The sequence below is a fragment of the Cricetulus griseus genome, chromosome 3 (genome assembly GCF_003668045.3).
Source record: "Cricetulus griseus strain 17A/GY chromosome 3, alternate assembly CriGri-PICRH-1.0, whole genome shotgun sequence".
Taxonomy (NCBI): Eukaryota; Metazoa; Chordata; class Mammalia; order Rodentia; family Cricetidae; genus Cricetulus; species Cricetulus griseus.
The window spans coordinates 201,614,612-201,638,843 of NC_048596.1; the positions used below are offsets into that span (position 1 = coordinate 201,614,612).

At 44.2% G+C, this 24,232-nt stretch overlaps 1 protein-coding gene across 3 annotated transcripts in view; it reads left to right on the forward strand.

Moving 5' to 3' along the window:
- Gnpat (glyceronephosphate O-acyltransferase) overlaps nt 1-20,440 on the forward strand; it is a 30,137-nt gene extending 9,697 nt beyond the window's left edge. The window contains exons 3-16 of one of the 3 annotated variants that reach the window (XR_003483209.2): nt 1,399-1,575; nt 2,310-2,439; nt 6,282-6,409; nt 6,867-6,942; nt 7,767-7,918; nt 8,033-8,163; nt 9,615-9,838; nt 12,830-13,072; nt 14,905-14,984; nt 15,598-15,738; nt 16,671-16,770; nt 16,851-16,972; nt 17,834-17,895; nt 19,569-20,440. Coding sequence is in view for 2 of the 3 variants with exons in the window: in XM_027404818.2 (XP_027260619.1) it covers nt 1,399-1,575; nt 2,310-2,439; nt 6,282-6,409; nt 6,867-6,942; nt 7,767-7,918; nt 8,033-8,163; nt 9,615-9,838; nt 12,830-13,072; nt 14,905-14,984; nt 15,598-15,738; nt 16,671-16,770; nt 16,851-16,944; nt 17,834-17,895; nt 19,569-19,612 (1,782 nt within the window). In the remaining variant the exon portion in view is untranslated. Of the gene's footprint in view, nt 1-1,369; nt 1,576-2,309; nt 2,440-6,281; nt 6,410-6,866; nt 6,943-7,766; nt 7,919-8,032; nt 8,164-9,614; nt 9,839-12,829; nt 13,073-14,904; nt 14,985-15,597; nt 15,739-16,670; nt 16,771-16,850; nt 16,973-17,833; nt 17,896-19,568 lie in introns of all 3 variants that reach the window. The other 2 variants (XM_027404818.2, XM_027404819.2) reach the window with 2 other exon arrangements.
- The last annotated feature ends 3,792 nt before the right edge of the window (nt 20,441-24,232 follow it).

Below are 24,232 nucleotides of genomic sequence, written 5' to 3' on the forward strand. Positions count from 1 at the left end.
AGAGCCAAAGCTCCATAAGTCAGGCACTTTGTCCTCTTTGTAACCATAGTCCCAGTGCTTCTTGTGTGGTGGACACTGAGTAAACAGAGATGGAAGCAGCAGGGCTGGGACATAACCCAGATCTCCTCAACTCTTTTTTTTTTTTTTTTTTTTTTCCCCAAGACAGGATTTCTCTGTGGCTTTGGAGGCTGTCCTGGAACTAGCTCTTGTAGACCAGGCTGGTCTCGAACTCACTCTCCTCAACTCTTACTCATTCTCTTCTCTCTCTATCCCATCTTCCTCCCCTTCTGGATGTAAAACTCCATAAGTAATCCTCCCATTTTTTGTTGTTGTTTTCACTTGATTGGTTTTGTTTATGAGCCAGTTTCTCAGACCTGCCTAGAACTCATTGTATAGCTCAGGAGGGCCTCAAGCTCTGGGTTCTTCACTTCCAACTCCTAAGTGTAGGGATTTCAGACTTGAATGGCCATGCCCGGCCCAGGAAAGCATTTGATTTTGGGTTTTGTTTGTTTATTTGTGTTTCTTTGTTTTGTATTGGTTTCTTGCTTGAACTTTCACCTCCCTATTGTCATCCACACCTTTCAGTGACTCTGGCATTTTCTTTTCTTCCCTGCCTCCTGCTTATTTAATTCTTAGGTAACTTGGGTTAATGTAGGCTCTTTGTTTGCTGAGCCACTGTTTGATGTAACCTCTTGAGTAAAATGAAGGAGCACTGTAAGAGGTGACAGTTACCCAGCCCCTCCTTTCTGGGCTGTTGAACTGAGAACAGATAAGGAGTAGATAAGGGATGTGGCAACACTGAACTGTGTGTGTGTGTGTGTGTGTGTGTGTGTACACAGGCCAGAGGAGGTTAACTTTGGTTGCCATTTCTCAGGAGCCACATGGATTCTTTTTGAATTTCTAGTCTTTTTTTGGGGGGGTGGGGGGTTCTAGACAGGGTTTCTCTGTGGCTTTGGAGGCTGTCCTGGAACTAGCTCTTGTAGACCAGGCTGGTCTCAAACTCACAGAGTTCCACTTGCCTCTGCCTCATGAGTGTTGGGATTAAAGGCGTGTGCCACCACTGCCTGGCTGAATTTCTGGTCTTTAAACCTGCTTAAATTGAATCATTTTTCACTGAATATGGTGGACTCTTAACAGTCCTGGCAGTCAGTAAGCGGAGGTGGAAGGAAGGTGAATTCAAGGCCAGCTTGTGCTCCATAGAGAAACTGCCTAAAGCAGGATAAAGAATGACTTAACATCATTTACCATTAGTGAATTGGGTCAGATCTAGTCAAGAAGAGCACACACTGTCTTAGAATCACATCATAGGGTCAGTTCGGAATTAATCACATTGGTTTGAGTGAAAGGAGCTCTGGTTTCTATTTTTCAGAATTCATCCCTGCTCTGCCTTCCTTTCAGCTTTCCAGGGAGTCCCTTAGATCTGTTGATACCCTCCGAGAGGAAGCCAGTTCGATCCTGGAGGAAATGAGCCACAAACTGCGGGTGGGAGCCATTCGATTCTTTGCCTTTGTCCTGAGCAAAATTTTTAAGCAGATTTTCTCAAAGGTGTGTGTGAACGAAGACGGCATTCAAAAGGTGAGGATTGCTTGTACAGACATCTTGTCCCTATCCTGTGGTATAATTGATTCTAAGACATCCCACTTAGACTGAATCCTGAGGGCAGGTTGTCAGGCATCCACTGTGAGCCCCAGGGGACATGCTGTCTGCAGCTTGTTCTTCCTTTTAATGTCAGACTTGCAGACTTCCAAGTTAGTCAAGTAAGACGTCTAGACCACTTGTGTGTCCCATGTGTGTTCACAGGTTACAAAAGTAAGAGAAGGAGTTTTTGTCTGTGCACATGCAGATTCCTTTCCAGCATTTCCACTGTCACGTCCTACTATGCTGGTGTGATTTCCTATAAACAGACATTCTCTTAGGATATAGTAGTCAAGGTTAGTTAACTTGATTATAACACATGTAGTATAGACCTTACTGCCAGCTCATCACTTGCCCTGGTTATATGCTGTATTGTGCCCCTGTTTCCTTAGATGTCTTTATTTATTGACAGGATCTCTAGCTCATATTGTCCTTGAAGTCCCCGTGTAACCAAAGATGACCTTGAATTTCTGATCCTTCCACCTTCATCTCCCAAATGCCCCAAATGCTGAGATAATAGGCATGCACTACCTTAGTCTCTCAGGTTCTGGGATTGCAGATGTGAGCTACCATGCTTTACCTTTACCATGATTTACCTTTCTGTTTTCTGATTTAAGCTATGATTTTAGTGACATGACAACTGAAATTCTTGAAAATTTGACCTTTTTTTCAAGCTACAACGAGCTGTCCAGGAGCACCCTGTAGTCCTGCTGCCCAGTCATCGGAGCTACATTGACTTCCTCATGCTGTCTTTTGTTCTGTACAACTATGATCTACCTGTGCCAGTTATTGCGGCAGGAATGGGTGCGTGCATAGTCTTCATCCATGATTTTAAACTGTACAGACTTACCATTCACTAGAATGACAACAAGAGTACTAAAGAATTTGAAGGGTACCAACAGCAACTTTTCTGAGTTCCTGTCTTCCATGGTGTGGTGGCCCAATTTGGACCCTGTGCTGTGCAGTCCTATGACTGAGCAGACATGAAAGGCATCTGTGCACATGGGATTCTTTGGATTAGGTTTGAAAAGGAGGCTATCCCACTTTGTCATATTTCCTGCTTTTTAAATTTTGATAATATAGTCATAGTGATCATTCTAGATCACAAATAGATAGGGCTTTTAAAACATATTCTCAGTTTTGGTAAAATATATATAACAAAGTCTTGACTTGTTTAAGTGTGCAATTTTAGAGGAACTGAGTGCATTCATATTATTGCAGCTCCCTTGTTCCTGTCTGCTCTAGAATCCTTCACATCTTGCAAAACTGACACTTACTAACTTTGCTTTGCTTTTCTCCTACCAGAGGCGGCCACCATTCTATTCCTTGCCTCTGCAGCCACACACTCTGCAGCCACACTCTCCTGTGACTGACTGATTTCATTTAGCTTGGCAACCTCAGTGTTGTAGCTTGTGTCTGAATTCCCCTCCCTTTTAAGGCTGAATAATAGTCCATTGTATGGATGTACCACATTAATTTTATCCTTTAACCTGTGTGTGGACACTTTATTTGCTTCTGTCATTTGGTGAGTTCAGGTAACACTGTCTTGGTTAGGGTTACTATTGCTGTGATGAAACAAAAGCAAGTTGGGGAGGACAGAGTTTATTTTGTTCACAGTTCTGTATAACAACATATATCATAAGCAGTGATGGCAGGAACTCAAACAGGACAGGAGCCTGGAGGCAGGAGCTGATGCAGAGGCCATGGAGGGTGCTGCTTACTGGCTTGCTCCCTTGGCTTTGTTCAGCCTGCTTTCTTACAGAACCCAGGACCACCAGCCCAGGGCTGGCACCATCCACATTAATAACTAATTAAGAAAATGCCTTATAGTTGGATCTTATGGAGGCATCTTCTCGGTTGAGGCTCCTTCCTTTCAGATGACTCTAGTTTGTGTCAAGTTGACACAAAACCAGCCAGGACACACTGTTGTGAATGTGGGGTTTAAAAGTATTTACTTACTTATTTTGGTTCAGGGAATAGAACCCAAGGCCTCAGGTATGCTAAGGAAGCCCCCACTATGAATGCTGTTTCTGCAATTGCTATGAACATGGGAGTACATGTATTAGTTAGGGTTTCTAAGCTATGATAAACACCATGATCATAAACAGCTTGGGAAGGAAAGGGTTTATTCTGCTTACACACTTCCACATCATAGTGTACCACTGTGAGAAGTGATAAACAGACACATCAAAACTGACAAACCATGTCAACCGATGAAGATGGTTACTATTGAAGAAACAAGGAATTCAGGTCAGAAACTAAAACAGGGCAGGGACTTGGAGGTAGGAGCTGATGCAGAGGCTGTGGAGGGGTGCTGCTTACTGACTGCTCTCCATGGCTTGCTCAGTCTGCCTTCTTATAGATACTAGGACCACCAGTTCAGGGATGGCACTGCCTACAATGTGTTAGGCACTCCCACATCAATCATTAATCAAGAAAATGGCCTACAGACTTGCCCACAGCAATCTGATGGAAGCAGTTTCTCAGTTCAAGTTCCTCTTCCTAGAAAACTCTAGCTTGTGTCAAGTTGACAGAAAACAGCTGAACAGTACACATATCTGATCCCTCAATAAATACATCACTGGGTTATGTGGGAACTTTTTTGAGGCCCACCATACTGTTTTCAGTTGTGTCCATATTGCTCTGTGTTGCCAGCAGTATTGCATAGAAGTGAGATCATGTGTCCACCAGGACATGGCATGCACATGCTTTTGTTTCATCGGGAGTAACTGTCTTTGTGGGTATAGCATGGTTGTCATGCTTTTGTTGTGTTTCTCACTGATGCTGAGTACCTGTTCATGTACTCTTCATCATCACTGAGGTGTTTTATCTGAGGAGGGTTGTTTGGCTGCTTGAGTTTTGAGATGGGATCTGTATTGCCCTGACTGGTCTTGAATTTCTCAGTTGTAGTTATCCTCCTGCCTCAGCTTTCCGGATGCTAGGCACATCGGTCCCTATGGAGATGTCTTTGTGGGTCTGTCTCCCAAGTTTTGGGTTGTCCACCTTTTTGCCATTGAGCCATGGGAGTCCTCTGTGTCCTGAACACTTGACCATAGATACAGGATTGGCCAGTTCATCTCCATTTCACTGGTCACCCTTCCATTCTGTTGACTGTGTCCTTTGATGCACAAAAGTTGTATATTTCGATAGAGTCCAATTAATCTTTTTGTTCATTTGTCCCCTGAGTATTTTGTGTCATAACCAAGAATTTGTTACCACATCCGGTGTCGTGTAAATTTTCTGTGATCCCCTTCTAAGAGTTTTATAGTTCAATGCCTCTATTTGGCTCTTTGAACCACTTGGTTGATTTTATACTGACATAGAGTTCATGTCTCATTTTACCTTGACACTGTGTGGTTGTGTACTGTATAAGCGTTGTCACTCTAAACCACACTGCTTTGTAAATGTATATCCATGCTTTTGTAGAATCCATTCATAGAATCTGTACTGTACTGGTTCCCTTTCAAGGTCTCTAGGAAAGTAGGGATTCCAGTGTTAATAAATGTAGTGAATCAATAAGGTTAAAAGCTGCAGGGACTTGCAGGCCTTAAAAAGTGCTTTCTTCTCAATAAATAGGGGAGGAAGTGATTTGAAGACCAGAAAAAATGAAAACTATTTAAACTGCTGGGGGAACCTTGGCTTTTTGTAGACCTGCTTTATTTAACTCATTTCATTAAAAGTAGGCTGATATTTTTACTTGGTGGTGGAGAGATGAGAGTAGGTTGTCCTGGCACTCCAGAGTATGGGAGCACATGCCACTTCAGTTTCAAAGCATGGCTGAGGATACTGGCCTTCTGACATTGTGGTCATGTTGCTCTGCCATTGCCTTTGTCCCTGGTGGCTTGTAAATACCATGGTGACAAAAGAGGTACAAGGTCACCTCCCAGCAGGCACCTGATTCAGAGTCTTTTACATAGTCCTACTAGATGGCCTTTGTTTTCATTTTCATTTACATATTTTTGGTTTTTCGAGACAGGGTTTCTCTTGTAGCTTTGGGGTCTGTCTTGGAATTCACTCAGTAGACCAGGCTGGCCTCAAACTCACAGAGATCTGTCTGTCCCTGCCTCCCAAGTTGCTGGGACTAAAGGTGTGCACTACCACCACCCAGCCCATTTTTATTTTTTGTGTATATATGTTGTGTGCATCTGTATACATGTATGAGGATGCACATGCATGTATGTGCATGTGAGTGCATGTTTGTCTGTATGTGTGAGCATGTTGGGTGGGCGCAGAGGGTGACATTGGAGTATGGGGGATGTAGACCAGAGGTTGACATTGAATGTCTTCTATTGGTCACCTTATTTTTAGAGACAGGGTCTCACTGAATCTGGAGCTCACTGATTTGGCTAGACTAAGGGGCCAGTTAGTTCTAGAGATTTTAATCACTGCCTCCCCACTCCGCATTGGAGTACAGGTGTGTGCTGCCATACCCTGCTTGTCATGTGGATGCTGGGAATTGAATTCATATTCTCATGCTTGCATGGCAGACAATTTACACTGAGCCGTCTCCCTTTCTGCTCTTTTTCTGAGTTAATCTCACAAATATTAACTATCGCTGTCACAGGGCACATGTCTTATTCATGAACTTCTCAATAGTGTTTACATATAGATTTTTGTTTGCATATTGCCCCTTCCTTGTTTTGTAGACTTCCTAGGAATGAAATTGGTTGGTGAGCTACTCAGAATGTCTGGGGCCTTCTTCATGCGGCGCACCTTTGGCGGAAATAAACTGTACTGGGCTGTATTCTCTGAATATGTGAAGACCATGCTACGGGTAAATGCAAGTGCTCCAGGGACCTGGAGCTGCAGAGCTGTCTTGCTCTTCACTTCTGAATAGCCCCTTAGCTGTCATTTCCCCTCAAGGAGCATACAAACTCCCAGTGGTCCCTCATCTTAGAGGCATCCTTGTTTAAGTTTCTGTGAGCAGTGTTTGTTTAAATGGCAGAGGGCACTTGGGATAAGGAATCAGAAAAAGCTATTTCTTAGGCTCTGGATGTGGTTTAGTGGTAGAGTGTTTGCTTAGTGGTAGATTGCTTTCATAGTATATGAGAGGTCATGGGTTCAGTCCCAGAGTGTGTACACACACACACACACACACACACACACACACACACACACACACACACACACACACACACACACACGGGGAGGGGGCAGGACATAAAAAGAGGCTTGTGTTATTTTGAGAGTAGACAATGGGTTTTGTGTATTTGTTGTGTTCTCTTTTAAAGAATGGTTATGCTCCTGTTGAATTTTTCCTCGAAGGGACAAGGAGTCGCTCTGCCAAGACCTTGATTCCTAAATTTGGTAGGTTCCTTATGTATTAGAATCACATAAACCCTCAGACCTCAGGTGTGGTGTCGCTGTGGCTGCCAAATAGAACTTGATACTTCTTTGACAAGATACTGTTTTCTTTATAAATAGAACTGTTCCCTTAAGTGTAGCTATTTTGGGGCACTTTAGATATCTTTTTTATTTTTCTTTATTTTTTTTTTCCTGGCTGGGAATAGGATATAGCAGAAGTATAGAGAATCAAAGCACTGGGCACATGTAGCAAGAGCAGACACTGCCTGTCATCACTAACGAAGTTTGGGGGCTCTCCTGGAAACATGGATTGCGGTTGTAATCTTCATGTATATACATATATGGTTTATTTGTGTCTCACTCAGTAGCCCATGCTGGCATGGAACTCATTGTAGCTTCATCTGGCCTCAGACTTGCTGCCAGCCTCCTCCCTAAGCTTCCCAAGTGCTGATATGATAAGTGTGAACTGCCATGCCCAGGTTCTGTCTGTTTTGGGTTAGTGAGAGGCAGAAACTCAGGTGGTATGGGTGTGTTTTGTGGAAGGCTGGCTATATCTGTTCCTGGTTTGACTTCCCAACTGGGTTATTTCTCCTTTCATTGTGGGATCAGTAACAAGACTGACCACTAGCTGGGCAATGCCAGATTTTATTCTTAGCCAAGAATGGGACATGTTGGAAACAGATTTAGGATTCACCTTCTAAACCCTATGGGAGGGAGGCTGTAGGTTCAGTGTAGAAGGAAAGAGGGAGGCTGATATATTATTTATGAGCCCTCATGTGCCCTGCTCTTTAGTATACATGGTAAAATATTGCTTCCTGTGTTTACAGGTCTCCTGAATATTGTGATGGAACCATTTTTTAAAAGAGAAGTGTTTGATACCTACTTTGTCCCAATTAGCATCAGTTATGATAAAATATTAGAAGAAACTCTTTATGCCTATGAGCTGCTAGGAATTCCTAAGCCAAAGGAATCCACCACTGTAAGTGAGATAGCCAAATTTGATTTTCTTTGAATGTAGAGAATACCCTGGCTTACCCTCCACTAATTTACAAATGTATTCCTGTTTTCTTTCTCCCTCTTGTGATGCCACCAGGGGTTGTTGAAAGCTAGACGGATTCTCTCTGAGAACTTTGGAAGCATCCATGTATACTTTGGAGACCCTGTGTCACTGCGCTCTCTAGCGTCAGGGCGGCTCTGTCGGAACCCATATAACTTGGTGCCAAGGTGCAAGGCCCGTGTTTTAATACCTGACACAGAAATGAGAAGTAAAATCCACAAGTGTGAATCGGGACTGTTGAGTTGACGGCCTCTGAGACCAAACCTTGGCTTGTCTGAGCTCTCCCAGCAAATTGCCAGGGAAGCCCTGGCATTACATGTTCATCAGTGGAAAGCTTCAATTAAAGAACCTCATGTTTGAAGCCAGCATGGTGGGGCATGTCTGTAATACCAGCCCTCACGAGGTGGAGGCAGGAGGATCAGGAATTCAAGGTTATCTTCAGCTACATAGCAAGTTTGAGACCAGCCTGGTTTACATGAGACCCTGTCTCAAATAGCAAACAAACCCAAAGAACTATTTGCCACACACACACTTCATCCCCAAAGTGCTCACCCATAAAACAAACAAACAAAAAAAGATAAGCTGCAAACTGTGTGTGCCAATGTGTAGCCAGATGATTGGACATCCTCCTTAGGCTCCAACTTAACAGTGGGGACAAACAACACCATAGTTAAGAAGCTCACACACAGGGATTATGGACACAACTGTGGGCCAGCTAATATGTCTGAAGCACTTCTTTAGACCCTAGGAAGAAGTACAGAGTAGCAGTGAGCAGGATAGTGCCCCTGTTCTCAGTCCCACTGGGTTGTCTAAGGGTTCAGGGCACAGATGAGCATTTGTGGTTTTTTTTTCTTTTTTTCAATTAGATTAATTGATTTATTTTGTATGTTTGTGGGTGCATGCAGGTTGTCAGGCTTGGCAGCAAGCCCCTTTACCCACTGAGCCATCTCACCAGCCCAAGCATTTGTGTTTTCTTAGAGTCCCCTCGGGAAGTGAGGCAGACATACCCTCTTCCCAGTTAGCCCCTCAAATGGCACTGTAGCTCTAGCAGTTGTCTGACAGTGAGGTGCATGGCTAGAAGCCTCACTTCTAACTGGAGTCAGAAGGAAATGTTAGCCATTCACTACCACAGAGCCCTGACCAGTTATTCCAGTGCAGGACAGCCTCTTTTTGGCTGTCCCCTTTTCCTTGATTTACCTTCTTCTGTAGCTGTCTGTGGAAACCCTGCACATTTCTTCTGCATCTAGCTGTCAGATGCAGATGGGCCAGTTCTCTGAGTCCTGCTTACTCCCAGAAGGGACAGCATAGGTGGTGACCATGTGGCTCTTGCAGTACAGACCCATGGTCCAAGCAGCTGTGCCTGTGGCAATGAAATCTGTTTATAAAGTAAAAAAGGGGGGTCTTTTTTTTATAATCTAGGGCTGGAAATTAATGTTTTTGTTTAATTTCAGCTGCATACTCTGGAGACATAGGCAGGCCACACTGTGAAGCTAGGCTTGCTGCTAGTATGTGGTCTGAGAGAATTTGGTTGGCAGAAGCATGGCCCACCTGCTAGTCAGGCCCTCTCCCACCCAACATGTGGGTAGCTGAGCCTCTCCTTCTCTGCCCCTCCTTTCAGATACATCCCTCAGAAGCAGTCAGAGGATGTTCACTCCTTTGTCACTGAAGTCGCCTATAGGATCCAGCTTCTGCAGATTGAAAACCTGGCTCTGAACCCATGGCTTCTGGTAGTTGCCATTCTACTTCAAAACCAGTTATCCATGGACTTGGACACTCTGGTGGAGAAGACTCTGTGGCTCAAGGGCTTAACTCAGGCATTTGGAGGATTCCTGCTTTGGCCTGGTATGTATATGGGATGAATATGGTTTGTAAACTAGCCTTTTCATTTCCTAATTTGAGACCCAGTGAGGGGGCTACTTGAGAGTAATTGCTTGTGCGTTGGTTTACCCTTGAGACTAAAGATCCAGGACTACAGTGCCATTTCCTTAGTAGCTACAGACCAGAGACTAATGACATAAATCCTTCCCCTCCACATCTACCTCTTTTTAATTATAGTTTTGAGTGTGTGTGTGTGTGTGTGTGTGTGTGTGTGTGTGTGTGTTTACTCATGTATGTTGTACATGAGCCCAGGGAGGCCAGAGATTGTAGTCAGGTGTTTTCACTTTTTTTTTTTTTTTTTTTTTTTTTGGTCCGAGTTAGGGTTTCTCTGTGGCTTTGGAGTCTATCCTGAAACCAGTAGCTCTTGTAGACCAGGCTGGTCTCGAACTCACAGAGATCCGCCTGCCTCTGCCTCTCGAGTGCTGGGATTAAAGGCATGTGCCACCAACGCCTGGCCCACTTTTGCTTCATTTTTTGAGGCAAGGTCTTTCACTGATTGTGGAGCTGGCCAATTTGGTTAGGCTGGCTAAGCAGCAAGCCCTGAAGATTTTCTTACCCTTGCCTCCCCTTGTAACCTCAACATACCTGGGATTGCAGGTGTGTTTGGCTTCTTCTGACTTCTATGTGGATTCTAGGAATCAAATGCAAGTTCTACTTGACTGACTAAGCCATCTTCAGAGACTCAAAATTTTGTTCTTTTAAAGCAGGGTCTCACTATAGCCCAGGCTCATCTCAAACTTGGAGCAGTTCTTCTGTGTCAGGATTATAGGCATACCCAGCAAATGTACCGTTTGCTACATTGTAGTTGCTTTTAAAAATTATTGTTGGGAGGGGGGCTGGAGAGATGGCTCAGAGGTTAAGAGCACCGACTGCTCTTCCAGAGGTCCTGAGTTCAATTTCCAGCAACCACATGGTGGCTCAAAACCATCCATTATGAGATCTGGTGTCCTCTTCTGATATGCAGATATATATGGAAGCAGAATGTTGTAAATAAATAAAATCTTTAAAATAAATAAAAAAAAATTATTGTTGGGGGATGGGAGGTGTTGAGGTCAGAGGACAACTTTGTGGAGTCAGTCTCTTCTGTCACCTCTATGTATGTTCCAGGGATTGAGCTCAAGTTTACCGAGCTTGTGTGGCAAGAGCCTTTACACCGAACCATCCATTTCACCAGCCCCAGGGCTGGTTTTGTTTTGTTCTGATATTTTCAGTACAGGAAATTGAATATAAGGTTCTGTGTATGCTTTGTACCCTGAGCTGCATCCTCAGTCCTCTTTAAATCTCATTGTGTTTGTAGCCTGGCTGCTTACTGGTCTGCAGCTCTCTGATACTAGTTCAGTGAGCAAGCATTGTGGTGCATGCCCATCATCTCAGTACTCAGGAGATGGAAACAGGAGAACAAGAGTCCAAGGGCAACCACAGGTACATTTGACCAAGTCTTTATTACAAAAAAATAAAGAAGAGCTGGGTAGTGGTGATGCACACCTTTAATCACCAGAACTTGGGAGAAAGAGGCAAGCAGATTTCTGTGAGTTCCAGATAGCCAGGACTACACAGAGAAACCCTGTCTTAAGAAAAAAGAAGAAGAAAAACAAGCTAGGTGTAGTGGTGCACACCTTTTAATCCCAGCATTCCAGAAGACAGAGCCAAGCAGAGCTCTGTGAGTTCCAGCCTGCCTAGTCTACATTGCAAGTTCCAGGATAGCCAGTGCTACATGAAGAGACCCTGTCTCTAAAAAGAAAAGGAGAAGAAGAAAAAGAAGAAGAGGAGGAGGATGAGGAGGAACAGCTTAGTAAAAACTTCACTGGAGGGCCAGGGAAGTTCAGTGACTAAAGGTGTGTGCCACACAAGCATGGCACAACTTGGATTCAATCCACAGAACCAGGTAAACAACTGGGCGTGGTGGTATGCATCTGCAATCCCAGCATGCTTACTGTCAAGATGAGAAGAAGAGGAGATAGGAGAATCGCTCATGGGCCAGGCAGAGGGAAGGATGCTCAGCATTTAGGAGAATTTGGTGTACACAGTGCAGAGTAAGAGACTAAAAGAGAAACCTGGGGCTGGAAGGATGCTCCGAGATGAAGAGCACTTGCTGCTCTCACAGGATCTGGTTCAGTTCCTAGTACCCAAATGGTAGCTTACAACCATCTGTAACTCTAGTTGCAAGGGATCAGACCCTCTCTTCTAGCCTCCTGAGGTACTTCACCCATGTGGTATGCTTATATGCAGGCAAAATACTTATACACTTAAAATAAAAATATTTTTTAAAATGTAGAGAGATCCTGCTTCAAAACAAGGTTGGAAGACAGGAACCATGTCCTAAAAGTTGTCCCCTGACCTCTATGTACACACCATGTGAATACACACCCCTCATTGGAGTTATGGATACTATGCTGTGAATTTGGGAATGGGAACCTGTGACAGTGTTTAGTGTAAATTGAAAATCACAGGGACTACAACTACAGAGTATAATTACTGAAAGACCAGGCCATGATTTATAGCCAACCACCTCCCAGTTCACAGAAGTGGACCAGCTGATCTGGGCCTTTTGGTTCCTGTAGGGTAGGACACTGGTTGATGGTGAGCTAGTGCTAGCTAGGGTCAGTGGAATAAGCCTTAGTGCTGTGGACACAACATAGGTTACTGAGAGTCCTTGGGGAAGAACTTGTATTCAGGGATTTTGGAGTTGTGGCTTTGATGGAAAGGAGATCTTCAGAAGGTGAGGACAGAGTGCAGGTTGGCTCATGGGTGAGGAAGTAGTGGTGGGGCAAGAGCTGGCACTGAGTGACCTTCAGATAGTGTAGGCATGTTAGAAAGCTGGCTTCTCAGTTCTGGGACAGAAAGGGGTATATTAGACCATATAAGTCTTCTGCCTTGGAGCCTGTAGGTTCTGAGAAGCATGGTTGAATTAACGACTGTTTTCTCACCGAGTTCACTCTGCTGCTCTCTCTGTAGATAACCAGCTTCCTGAGGAAGTGGTCCAATCCAGCATCTTGCTGCACTCCAACCTGGCCAGCCTTGTCAATGACAGGGTGGTTCTGAAAGTGGAATCTGGATGCTCAGAAATGGTCAAAGGAATTGTGCTCCGACACATCAACCTCCTTATGTGCTCAGCCTACAGGAACCAGCTGCTCAATATTTTTGTCCGTCCTTCCTTAGTAGCTGTAGCCTTGCACATGACACCTGGGCTTAGAAAAGGTAACATTTAGGAGCATGACCTTGAATTTCCGAAGAAAACTGGCTCTCTAGTCCCAGAAGGGGAGTAGTGTTGAAGCCCTGTAAAGTGTGGCCCCCTCTGTTCTGATAAAGGAGGCTGCCCCGCCCATTTGTAGGTCTAGAGTTGGAAAGTGTAACAGCATGTGGCATAGCCCCAAATACTCAGGAAATTGAGGCAGGGGCAGCTTCCAGTTTAGAGTCAGCCTGGGCTATGTAGCAAAATATAGTTTCAAAACAATAGCAACAAAAGAGATGCTTCAGTGGTTAAGACTGTCTGCTCTTACAGAGGAGCCAAGTTAGGTTCACAGCACCAATGTTGGGCAGCTTACAACTGCCAACAACAGTAGCTCCAGGGGCTCCAACCATCCTCTTCTGCCCGCCATGGTTACCTGCACACACAGGGCATATACACATGCATACATACAAATAAAATGAAAATAAATCTTTAAGAAAAAATAAAACTTCAGAAATGGAAAGAACTAATGACACTCCCTAATCTGTACTTTACATTTGGGCTAGGAAGATGGCTTAGTGGGTAAATATTTTCTAGACAAGCTGGGCGTTGGTGGAGCACGCCTTTAATCCCAGCACTCGGGAGGCAGAGGCAGGCGGATCTCTGTGAGTTCGAGGCCAGCCTGGTCTCCAGAGCGAGTGCCAAGATAGGCTCCAAAGCTACACAGAGAAACCCTGTCTCAAAAAAAAACCAAAAAAAAAAAAAAAAAAAAAAAAAAAAAAAATTCTAGGCAAGCTTGATTGCTGAGTTGAGATTCTTTTTTTTTTAATGTATTTATTTCATGTTTATGAATATTTTGCCTGCATGTATGCCCACACTGTGTGTTTTTGGTGCCCACAGAGGTCAAAAGAGGGCATCAGATCCTCTAGAACAGGAGTGAGTTGAGATTCTTAGAACTCAAGTAAAAAGCTATATGTGGTAGCATATATATGAAATCCCAGCATTCCTACAGGGAGATAGGAGGCAGAGACAGGAGACTTGCCCCTAATCTTGTGTACCAGTTATACCTGAATGTTCAGCTTAGCAGCAATCAAGAGGGGCTCTGCCTGCAATGAGGTGGGAATCAAGAACCAACTCCTGACAGTTGCCCTCTGATTTTCCATATGCATGTTTGGTGCATTCAGTATCCTTAGACATACACACACAATAAACTAGCACTAGCTGTGCCTGTTAAAAATAAGGGCAGTTAGATCCAGAGAGTCCTATAATTACTAGAGAGGCTCCGAATTAGGAACACCATTGCCCAGGTCCTGGTCCGATGCAGTTTTTGCTGTGACAGCCCTAGCAGAGGCAGATAGGACACCACCACTGTCACTGTACAATGCACAGTGGTGTCAGATCACAATGAGGTGAAATGAGTTATGCAGGCTGGGCCTACCTAGATCTGCCTGAGGATAATGGGGTTCCACCCCAGAGAATATCCTTCAGTTTGTCTCGGGGGCACACCTTGGTGTGTGTGTGTGTGTGTGTGTGTGTGTGTGTGTGTGTGTGTGTGTGTGTGTGTGTTGACCCAGAAACACAGTCACAGTAAAGAAATGGTAGACAGGAGAATAGGAGGCAGCTGAGGAAATTCTAAGGATGATGGCATCTTGCCCATTTCTAGATTGAGGGATTTGAGGCCTTGTTTAATTCAGCCCTTTTAAACTCTGCTGGACTCTAGTCTGTCCTTCAGATAAACTTTGGGTTAACTTCAGCTTCCTTTAAGGACTTAATTATTTCCTTGTTACATTCGTACACACACATTTGAAGGACTACAAGATCAAAAGCTATGTCTTAATGTTGTGAAATGGGTTCTTTCCAGAGGATGTCTTCAGTTGCTTTTCCTTTCTACGCAACGTGTTTTCAGATGAGTTCATCTTCCTTCCAGGAAACACACTCAGGGTAAGTTCTGACAGCTCAGAGCAAGCATGCCACGGTGCATGTTCCAGAAGTGAGGATCCCTGGCATGCTCCAGCACAACAGCACATTTCCTCTGAGAGTGGGCCTGTGGCGGGCCTGCCTGGCAATGGGACAGCTGTGTGGTCTGTGGCTTTGCTGGTATGGGCAGAGGCAGGCAGATAGACAGAAGGTGCTATATGTGTGTTAAGGAGAGGGTTTTCCTGTGCTCTGTGGGAGTTGGGTTGGGAGAAGTGAGGACTGGCAGGTTTTCTGGTTTTGCTATTAAATTTAAGGAAGTGTTTCAGTGTCAAGTGAAGAACACCTGGTGTGTGTGTGTGTGTGTGTGTGTGTGTGAGAGAGAGAGAGAGAGAGAGACAGAGACAGAGACAGAGACAGAGGGGGGAGGGGGAAAGGGAGGGAGAGAGGGAGATTCTGTCTGTCTTGTCTCCCGGGCCACAGCTTCACAGATGCTGTATTTTTACATGTTTGAGGGTTGGCACTTGAGTGTGGGAACAAATGCTCCCAGCTTCAGTGCATAGTCAGGTGGTCCTGCGGAGCTGTGGGCCTAGTGATGTTGGGGTACACATACATATGTGCCTCCCCTTTCCCTTTCTAGGACTTCGAGGAAGGCTGTTACTTGCTGTGTAAAACTGAGGCTATACAGATGACTGGGAAGGCCATCATCATCACAAATAAAGGGAATGCTGTGTTAGAATTTCTCATAGGGCTCTTTAAACCTTTTGTAGAATCATACCAGGTATGTGAAGTTTGCAAATGCTGAATATCTCCACATTAGTATTGTAAGACTTTATTCCTGAAATTACTTCTGGTGTGGGGGGTGAGCATGTGCCAGTTGAATAGTGGGCCCAGATAAGTAAGTTCCATGTCTACTCAGGGACAAGCAGGAGGGGCTGGGCCTGTCATTTTCTGAGGGTAGCACCCCTGTGAACCCATGATTGCACACAGAACTACATTCATGCTGTGTCTTCCTGTGTTCTTTGTATGGCTAATGTTGATACAGAGTGGTCACTAAGTGAGCACAAGACTTGAATGCCTTCTCCTTTCATTGTACTGAACACTCACTCTGCTTCCAGAAGAAAAAGAGCAAGATCCTGCACAGACACCCAGGAAAGAGCATAGGACTGGTTTCAGACACTGCACTGCGGCAGTATTCTAGGGAGGGAGGGAATTTGAAATGCATATGGTTGGGTATATAGGCATTTCAGAAAAGAGGCATCTGTGACTCTTAACTCATTGCTTATATACTGACTGTGAGCACCTGTGATGGGTGGACAATGGTGACTAATCCCAGAGCTGACCTCGTCCCACACTTCCCACAAAGTCTAGCATGGGATGGGCACTTGATAAACTGGGAATCAGCCAGTGCTTGAGGGCCTGCACTCTGTGCACTCAGAAGGACGAGTAGGTCCTCTCCCCAGGCAGCCCAAGATATGAAACTGGAAGTGATTGTCTTGCAATCAGCTGAGATGAGAAATTAAACTCTTGACAAATGTCATTTCAAATTGTCCTTTTCTAATTGTAAAAGCTGCTGAAAGTTCAAAAGAGCTATGTTAGAAGTTCTGCAGATTGTGGAGGTGTTATTCTTAATGAGGGCAATTTGGCCATCATGCTCTTGTATTTGGCTACCCCCTTTCTCTGTGTTCCATTCATTCTCCCTCTTGAAATCAGATAGTTTCCAAATACCTCTTACATGAAGAAGAAGACTGCTTCACTGAGAAACAGTACTTGGTTGCAGTTAGGAAGTTCACCAGTCAGCTTCTAGATCAAGGTCAGTCACATCTCATCTCTGGGTGGTGGTTTCTCAGCTAAGAATAGGAATGATCGTTTGCCCTCTTCCCCTCTTTGCAGGCGCCTCTCAGTGTTTTGATGCACTGTCTTCTGACCTGCAGAAAAATGCCTTAGCAGCTTTTGTGAGACTCGGAGTGGTAGAAAGGAAGAAGGTGTAAGTACCAGGTGCTAATGGGGTCAAGGTGAGGAATGACACTGAAGCCCAGGACCCAGTGACACAGGAATGTGTCTTTCATGAAGTACAGTGCTGTTTCTTTTCCTCTTGCCCTCAAGATCAGATCAGTACAATTTTCCAGGGAACCTCCATGTCACAAAATTATGAATGAACTCTAGCCCAGGTTTGGCTTGACCTTAGACTGCATTTCCTAGATTAATTACAGAAAAGAGTATAGGTAATGTGTGTGGGTGTGTACATGAATGTATATAGATGAAGAAAGACAGATCTCCTAACTGAATGAGTATCCCAGTGATAAAGTTGAAGCCAAACTCAGAATTGTATCCTATGTGATCAGAAGGTAGGGGTGTGTGTGTGTGTGTGTGTGTGTGTGTGTGTGTGTAGAGCAGTGGTTCTTAACCTTCCTAATGCTGTGACCCTTCAATACAGTTCCTCATTTGTGGTGACCCTAACCATAAAATTATTTCATTGCTACTTCATAACTGTAATTTTGCTGCTGCTGAGTCACAATGTAAATATCTGATATTTGATCCCTGTGAAAGAGTTAGGAGGTGTGACCCACAGGTTGAGAACCACTGGTAATAGCATCTCCTGAATGAGTAAGTATCTTGAAGCCAAACTGTCATAGTTGTGTATCTCCTGTGGTCAGAACAGGAGCACAAAGCCTTTCAGCTACTTCAGACTGGGGCTGTGGCTTAGCATGTGTGAAGACTTGGATTTGGTCCCCAGGCCTGAAGAAGAAAAAAAGCAAGCTTCATGACACAGGCCTTTAACAATCCATGAGAGAATATTACAGTCAGGAAGAAGTTGTAGTGAAAAGGTGTCTCTGTCCGGGTTCACACAGTAACACAGCATTTCTTTTCTTTAGAGATAATAACTACGTGTTTAGTGTGAATGAGCCTGCTACAAGCAAATTACAAGAAATGCTCGGTAAGTGCAGCTGAATAGGCTCAGACTCATTTTCTCTATTGTGTAAATAGACATTAAAGTATGAATATTTTTTTTAGATTTATATTTTATAGATATAGTGTTCTGCCTGCATGCCAGACAAGGGCACCAGATCTCATTATAGGTGGCTATGAGCCACCATGTGGTTGCCGGGAATTGAACTCAGGACCTCTGGAGGAGCAGCTAGTGATCTTAGCCTCTGAGCCCATCTCTCCAGCCCTGCCATAAGTATTCTTATCAGAAGGAACAGCTGTAGATAAGCGTATACACAAGCTGGTATAGGCCAGAATTTCCTTAAGTAAAAGTGCCAATCACAGCACTTGGGAGCTGAAGCAGGAGGACTGCTGTGAGTTCAAGGCCAACTTTGGGCTACATAGTGAGTACCAGGCCCTCCAGGGCAAGATCCTGTCTTAAAAAACTAAACAAATGGGGTAGAGGATGGGTAAGGAGTGAAAACCAAACAGAGGTAGGAGTTGGGGAGGACTGAGAAAAATGGAGGAAGATTTTAAAATGGTATACACTGCTATACCCTGCTTACCAATTTTAAAGAACAGACTTTTAAAAGGCCAAAAGGAGCCAGGCGTTGGTGGCACACGCCTTTAATCCCAGCACTCGGGAGGCAGAGGCAGGCAGATCTCTGTGAGTTCGAGGCCAGCCTCGTCTCCAGAGCGAGTGCCAGGATAGGCTCCAAAGCTACACAGAGAAACCCTGTCTGGAAAAAAACCAAAAAAAAAAAAAAACCAAAAAAAAAAAAAAAAAGGCCAAAAGGGAAAGAAAAGAAAGCACAGCAAAGAGTATTTAAGCAAGAAGACACAGCAATCACAAAATGGGTGGGCAGTGCTTTGCAGCACAGTTAGTTGCTCAGGCTTCATCTGGCCCAACATGCACTTGTTTGTGTTCAGCTGCAGTAAGGATGATTCTGTTCTGGCTGATTTTTGTTTTTCTTTTTTAATAAAAGACTTTATTTTATCTGTATGGGTATTTTTTTGCGTGCATGCATGTATATGTACCCCATGTGTGCAGTATCCAGAGGCCAGAAGAGGGCATTGGATTCCCTAGACCAGAGAGCTGTTATGTTTCTTTAAGTGCAGAGAGTGTACTTAACCCCTGAGCCTCCTCTCCAGCACCTCTTAATGTAGCCCTGGCTGGCCTCAAACTCACAGAAATCTGCCTGCCTCTGCTCTGCCCCCTCCTCCAGGTGCTGGCACTAAAGGCATGTGCTATCGTACCTGGCCTTGTTTTTGTTTTCTGAGACAAGGTCTTATACTGGATCCCAGATTGATCTAGCCCTCACTATACTCACTCTGTAGCTGGGAGTGGCTTCAAAGTCACGGTGATCCTGACCCAGTTACACTCATCTGTGGTGATGTTTACTGTCCCCCCTTCAGTCTTGGATACTCTAGTGGTGGATTCCTTAATCACACACTTTCTAGTACAGGATGGAACTAAGAACCCTCTAGATGCTGTAGACTAAGAAAGAGTAGCATCTAGAAAAGGCAGCCACTGGCTTTGTAAAGGTCAATAGAATCCAGGGGAGTGATCAGTAAGGTCTCAGTGTTTACAGCTTGCCTTGCAGAGTGGACCACAACCTTGATACAAAGCTATAGCAACAAGCAAGACCACCATTATCTCATTAGCTGTCTCTTTTGTCTTAGGATGCAAGACATCAATAGGAAAACCAGCCACTGCAAAACTGTAATAATCATGAAGCAGTTGTAGAAAACACATTTCCATAGTGACAGTCACAAAGGAACTACTTTGCCACAAATGGGCATCGAGAGGAGGATGTGTCTTCTGTCTCCCTGAGACCTGAGCCATGCTTCTGCCAAGAGGAGGAGGAGATGACCAGTGAGAGTGTCAGTGAGGTTTTCCTGACATGATGACTGCTGGCATTCATGTCAACCTGTGTGTTCTAAAATAAAACAGTTTTTTGAAAACATTCTTGGAAAATAGAGCTCAAGCCCCATTCACTGCCACTCAGTTTCCCACAATGCTCCACTTGCAGGCTGACTTATGAATGATAGTACAACAGCAGCTTTGGCCACTCACCTGTGCAGGAAAACACTGAAGAAGGGACACAGGTGAGTGTCCCCAACCCACAGCCTGAAGCTGGGAGCATGAGCATGGCAAGAGAGTTCTCTTCTGAGCTCCATGAGGGTCCCAGTCAAAACACAGGTGTACTAAGAATATTGTGTATGGTTACCTATGGGCTGTGTGTGTCGGGTGTATATAAAACAAAGAAAGTTCATGTCTAGACTCAGGTCAGATCTCTAAGACATTTTGTTTTGGATCGGTAGGTCTTCCAAAATCTTAAAAATCAGCCTAGCTTATTGCACTTTGTCAGTTTATTCAATAAACTGTGTACTGAACAAGAAGAAAAAACATTTAAATTTGACATACTTCCTTCCATAATAAGCATTTTGGATAAGGGACTCAACCTGTATCTGACAGTTTTACTTTTTAAAAGCTGCCTCAAACAAGTACAAACTTGACATAAGTATGTAATAAATTATCTAGTTAAATTTTACAAGCAATGTTCTTATTAACAAATTGAACTAAGCAAATTGTGTACAACAAAACAGATGCACCATGAATGTATGTGGAGAGGGTGAGACAGGATAGCTCTGCAAGTTAGTCACTCTGGAAGTCACCAATGACCCCAGTATCGGTGGAATATATCAAGGGGTAGGGCTAGGTAATAGAGGAAAAGACTATGGGTGTGTGTAGAGAGAATTGTGGTCTCAGATAGGTCCTTGGGGCTGCCAGAGCAAAAAACAGGACCTGCCAAATGCATGTAGCCTTGAATTTCTTGTGCTTTGAGAGCTGGATTGAAGGTTCGTCTGCAGTAGGTTCGCCTTGGCTTTGGGCATGACTGCTGATTCTCCATGTGACTCAGGATCTCTGTATCTACCCACAGAAAGCAGGCTGGACATGGTGGTACATGCTTGATTTCCCATTGGGATTATGAATTTAAGGACTCTTAAGAAAAGCCCAAAATGATCACTAGATTGATCATGATGTGCTCTCCCTCATCAGTATAAGAATCTGGGGTACAATTCAATCATCAGGGACAGGAATTTGAATATAAAAACCAAGGAAGGTCACTGAAAAGCCCCGTGTGGTCCTGTCTCTCCAAATTCCCCAGGTGGTGCATCTGTTCCCAACGCCTCCGACAGCCATTGCACTGGCCCACTGGTAACATTTGCTGCTTTGGAATCTCTGGGAATTCAACATGCAGGAATTCCTGCATGTTGAAGTGTACCACTGAACAGTGATCCTGGCTGTGGACTCTAGTGGATAGGTCACAGCTCCATCAGCCACTGTCATGTGCCACACTTCAGCATACCATTCTGCTGACCTGAGCTGAGATGTTGACCAGCTAGGTGCTGGCCTTGAACTCACCAGGTGGCTGAGGATGAATGAACTTTGGATCCTTCTGGTTCTACCTCGGTGCTGAGATTACAGGCATAGCACCACCATGTTAGTTTGTGCAGTTTTGCAATGCTGGGGATTGAACGAATACTAAGACATACTAAGCCTATCCCCAGCTTGAAAAAGGATTATTAAAAGTATAAATCTGGGGCTGAAGAGATGACTCAGAGATAAGAGCACTTGCTGCTCTTCCATTGGACCTGAGTTCAGATTCTACCACCCACACTGGGTGGTCCACAATGTCTGCAACTCCAACTTTGGGGATCTGACATCCTCTTTTTGCCATTACAGAGATACACATTCACATAATTAAAACTTTTTTTTTTTTTTTTTTTTTTTTTGAGTGATGAAGCCCTGTGTGATAACACTTTCTCCCAGTACTCTCGAGGCAGAGGCAAGGGGATCTCTGAATTCAAAACCAGCCTGATCTATACAGAGTTCCAGGCCAGCCAGCCCAGGGCTATGCAGGCCCTATCTAAAAATGGGCGGGGGGGGGGGGGATCTTACTACACCTTAGGCTACTTTTATCACAAAATGAATAATTATGATTATTGAAAACAAATTTTCCTGTATTGTTGGAGAGCATTACACAACTTTCCGGATTATCAAATTTGGCAGTGTCTATCTAAATTAAGAAAGGACAGTTGTCTGGGATAAGGCTGACATCACAGCAAATGCACCAAGAAAGCATCATGGATAAATACAGGACCCACTCTGGTACCTCCAGGAAAATAGTGAAGAAAATTGAATCCAGCCAGCACACCAAGTTTACTTGCTCCTTTGGTGGCAAGACCAAACAGAAGAGATGAGATGTGGGGACTTGGCATCATGGATCCTGCATGAAAATCGTGACAGGAGGGACTCAGACCTACAATGCCATATCTGTGCAACAGTCAAGTCTGCCACCAGAGGACTGACTGAAGAACTGAAAGGCCAGTAGAAGCATTACCATTGGAGATCTCTAGCTCGCAATAAATGAGTTAAGGTATATAACAAAAAGGGGACAGTTTGGCACAGCAACACCTAGAAATAACTATATACATATATTCCCATAGGGAAAGTTGTGTACATACATACGTATATACTCATCTATCCGTATGTAAACTTTTCCAGGAAGTTTAAATAAAACAAAAAAAATTTACGTGTATGTGCCCAAGGAGGCCAGAAGGTGTCATTTTCTGAAGCTGGAGTTACAATTTCGGGTACTGGGAACTAAACTCCTGTCCTCAAGAGCAGCAAGTGTTCTTAACCACTGAACTACCTCCCCCTGGGGTCATTATCTTCTTCCTCTTCCAAGTCCTAGCTGTCCTGGAATTCACTGTGTAGACCAGGTTGGCCTTGAACTCAGAGACCCGCCTGCCTCTGCCTCCTGAGTACTGGGACTAAAGACGTGTGCCACAACCACCTGGCTTATGGATATTTGGTGTTATTTTTTAATATTTTTTTTAAGTTTTTTTGTTTTGTTTGTTTTTTGTTTTTTTGCTTTTTGAGACATGGTTTCTCTGTGTAGCCCTGGCAATCCTGGAACTTGCTCTGTAGACCAGGCTGGCCTGAAACTCAGCGCTCCACCTGCCTTTGACTCCCAAGTGTTGGGATTAAAGACATGTGTCACTATGTATCAAATAGATGGGATTAAAGGTGTGTGCCACCACACCTAGCTGTTTTTTCAGACAGGGTCTCACTGGGTATCCCTGATTAGCCAGAGATTCCCTTGCTTCTGCCTCCTAATTGCTGGAACTAAAAATGTGTGCCATCACATCCAGCTGGGAGTATTTCCAAGTCAACCTGAAGCTAACAAGGTTACCAGAAAATGAAAACTCATGATTTATTAACTGTGGAGATTATCCCATCACAGACAACCTCAGGGAAGTACAGCTACAGTGGAAAGGTGCTTTGAAATACTTGAGTGAATGAATAAAGCAAGATAGGAACTGCGTGAATTCTGGGGGAGGGTGCACACAGAGCTTGCCAGGGTCAGCTGGCAGACTACCGGGACTTTCCACAAGAGTTCGGACCCTGCTACTTTGTTATAAACCTTTCCCAAGCTCTGCAATTCCTTCAAGCAGGTCTCTTCCAGACATGCCCACGGCATACACTTCCCTTTCTTTTTACACCCATATCTGCCAGTAGTTTCATGATAAACTGCCACATTTGAAAGTACATTGAGCGTGGGTGTTTCTGCTATACACAGCTGTTTTTAACTTTGTCCTATTTTTAAACATAGGAAGAAGACAGGCAATGTGAAACACAGCATCTGGTCCTTTAACTGTATAATGGCTTCCTTGTTTTCCACCCACTCTTATATTTACCTCAGTCAGTGATCTTCAGGTAGCATAAAACTTAGCTTTTAAAATTCGCACCTTCGAGCCAGGTGGTGGTTCGCCTGCCTTTAATCCCAGCACTCAGGTGGGTCTCTTGTGAGTTGTGTGTGTCTATAGTGAGTGAGTTGCAGGACAGACTCCAGAAACTACAGGGAAACCCTGTCTCAACCCCCTCCCCCCAAAAAAAAAATCTCATCTGGTACATTTGAATTTTCCCACTCTAGGATATTCTTAAAAAAAAAAAAAAGCTTTCTAGGGTCTGGGTTATTGCTTCAAGTACTTGCTTTGTATAAGGCCCTTGGTTTGATCTCCAGCATCCTCAAAACTTAAAGAAACTTCATTTATTCAAAATTCTGACAGTATGCAGAAATACTTAAAATGATCTAGTACTCTGTTCTCCCCACATAAATAAAAGAACATAATACTGAATAAACGTAAATAGAGCTGCCAGGATGGCAGTGGTTGCACACATCTTATAATCCCAGCACTCTGGAGGCAGAGGCAGGAGGATCTCTGATCAATGCCTGAGACTGGTCCACATAAGTTCTAAGTCAGCCAGGGCTAGA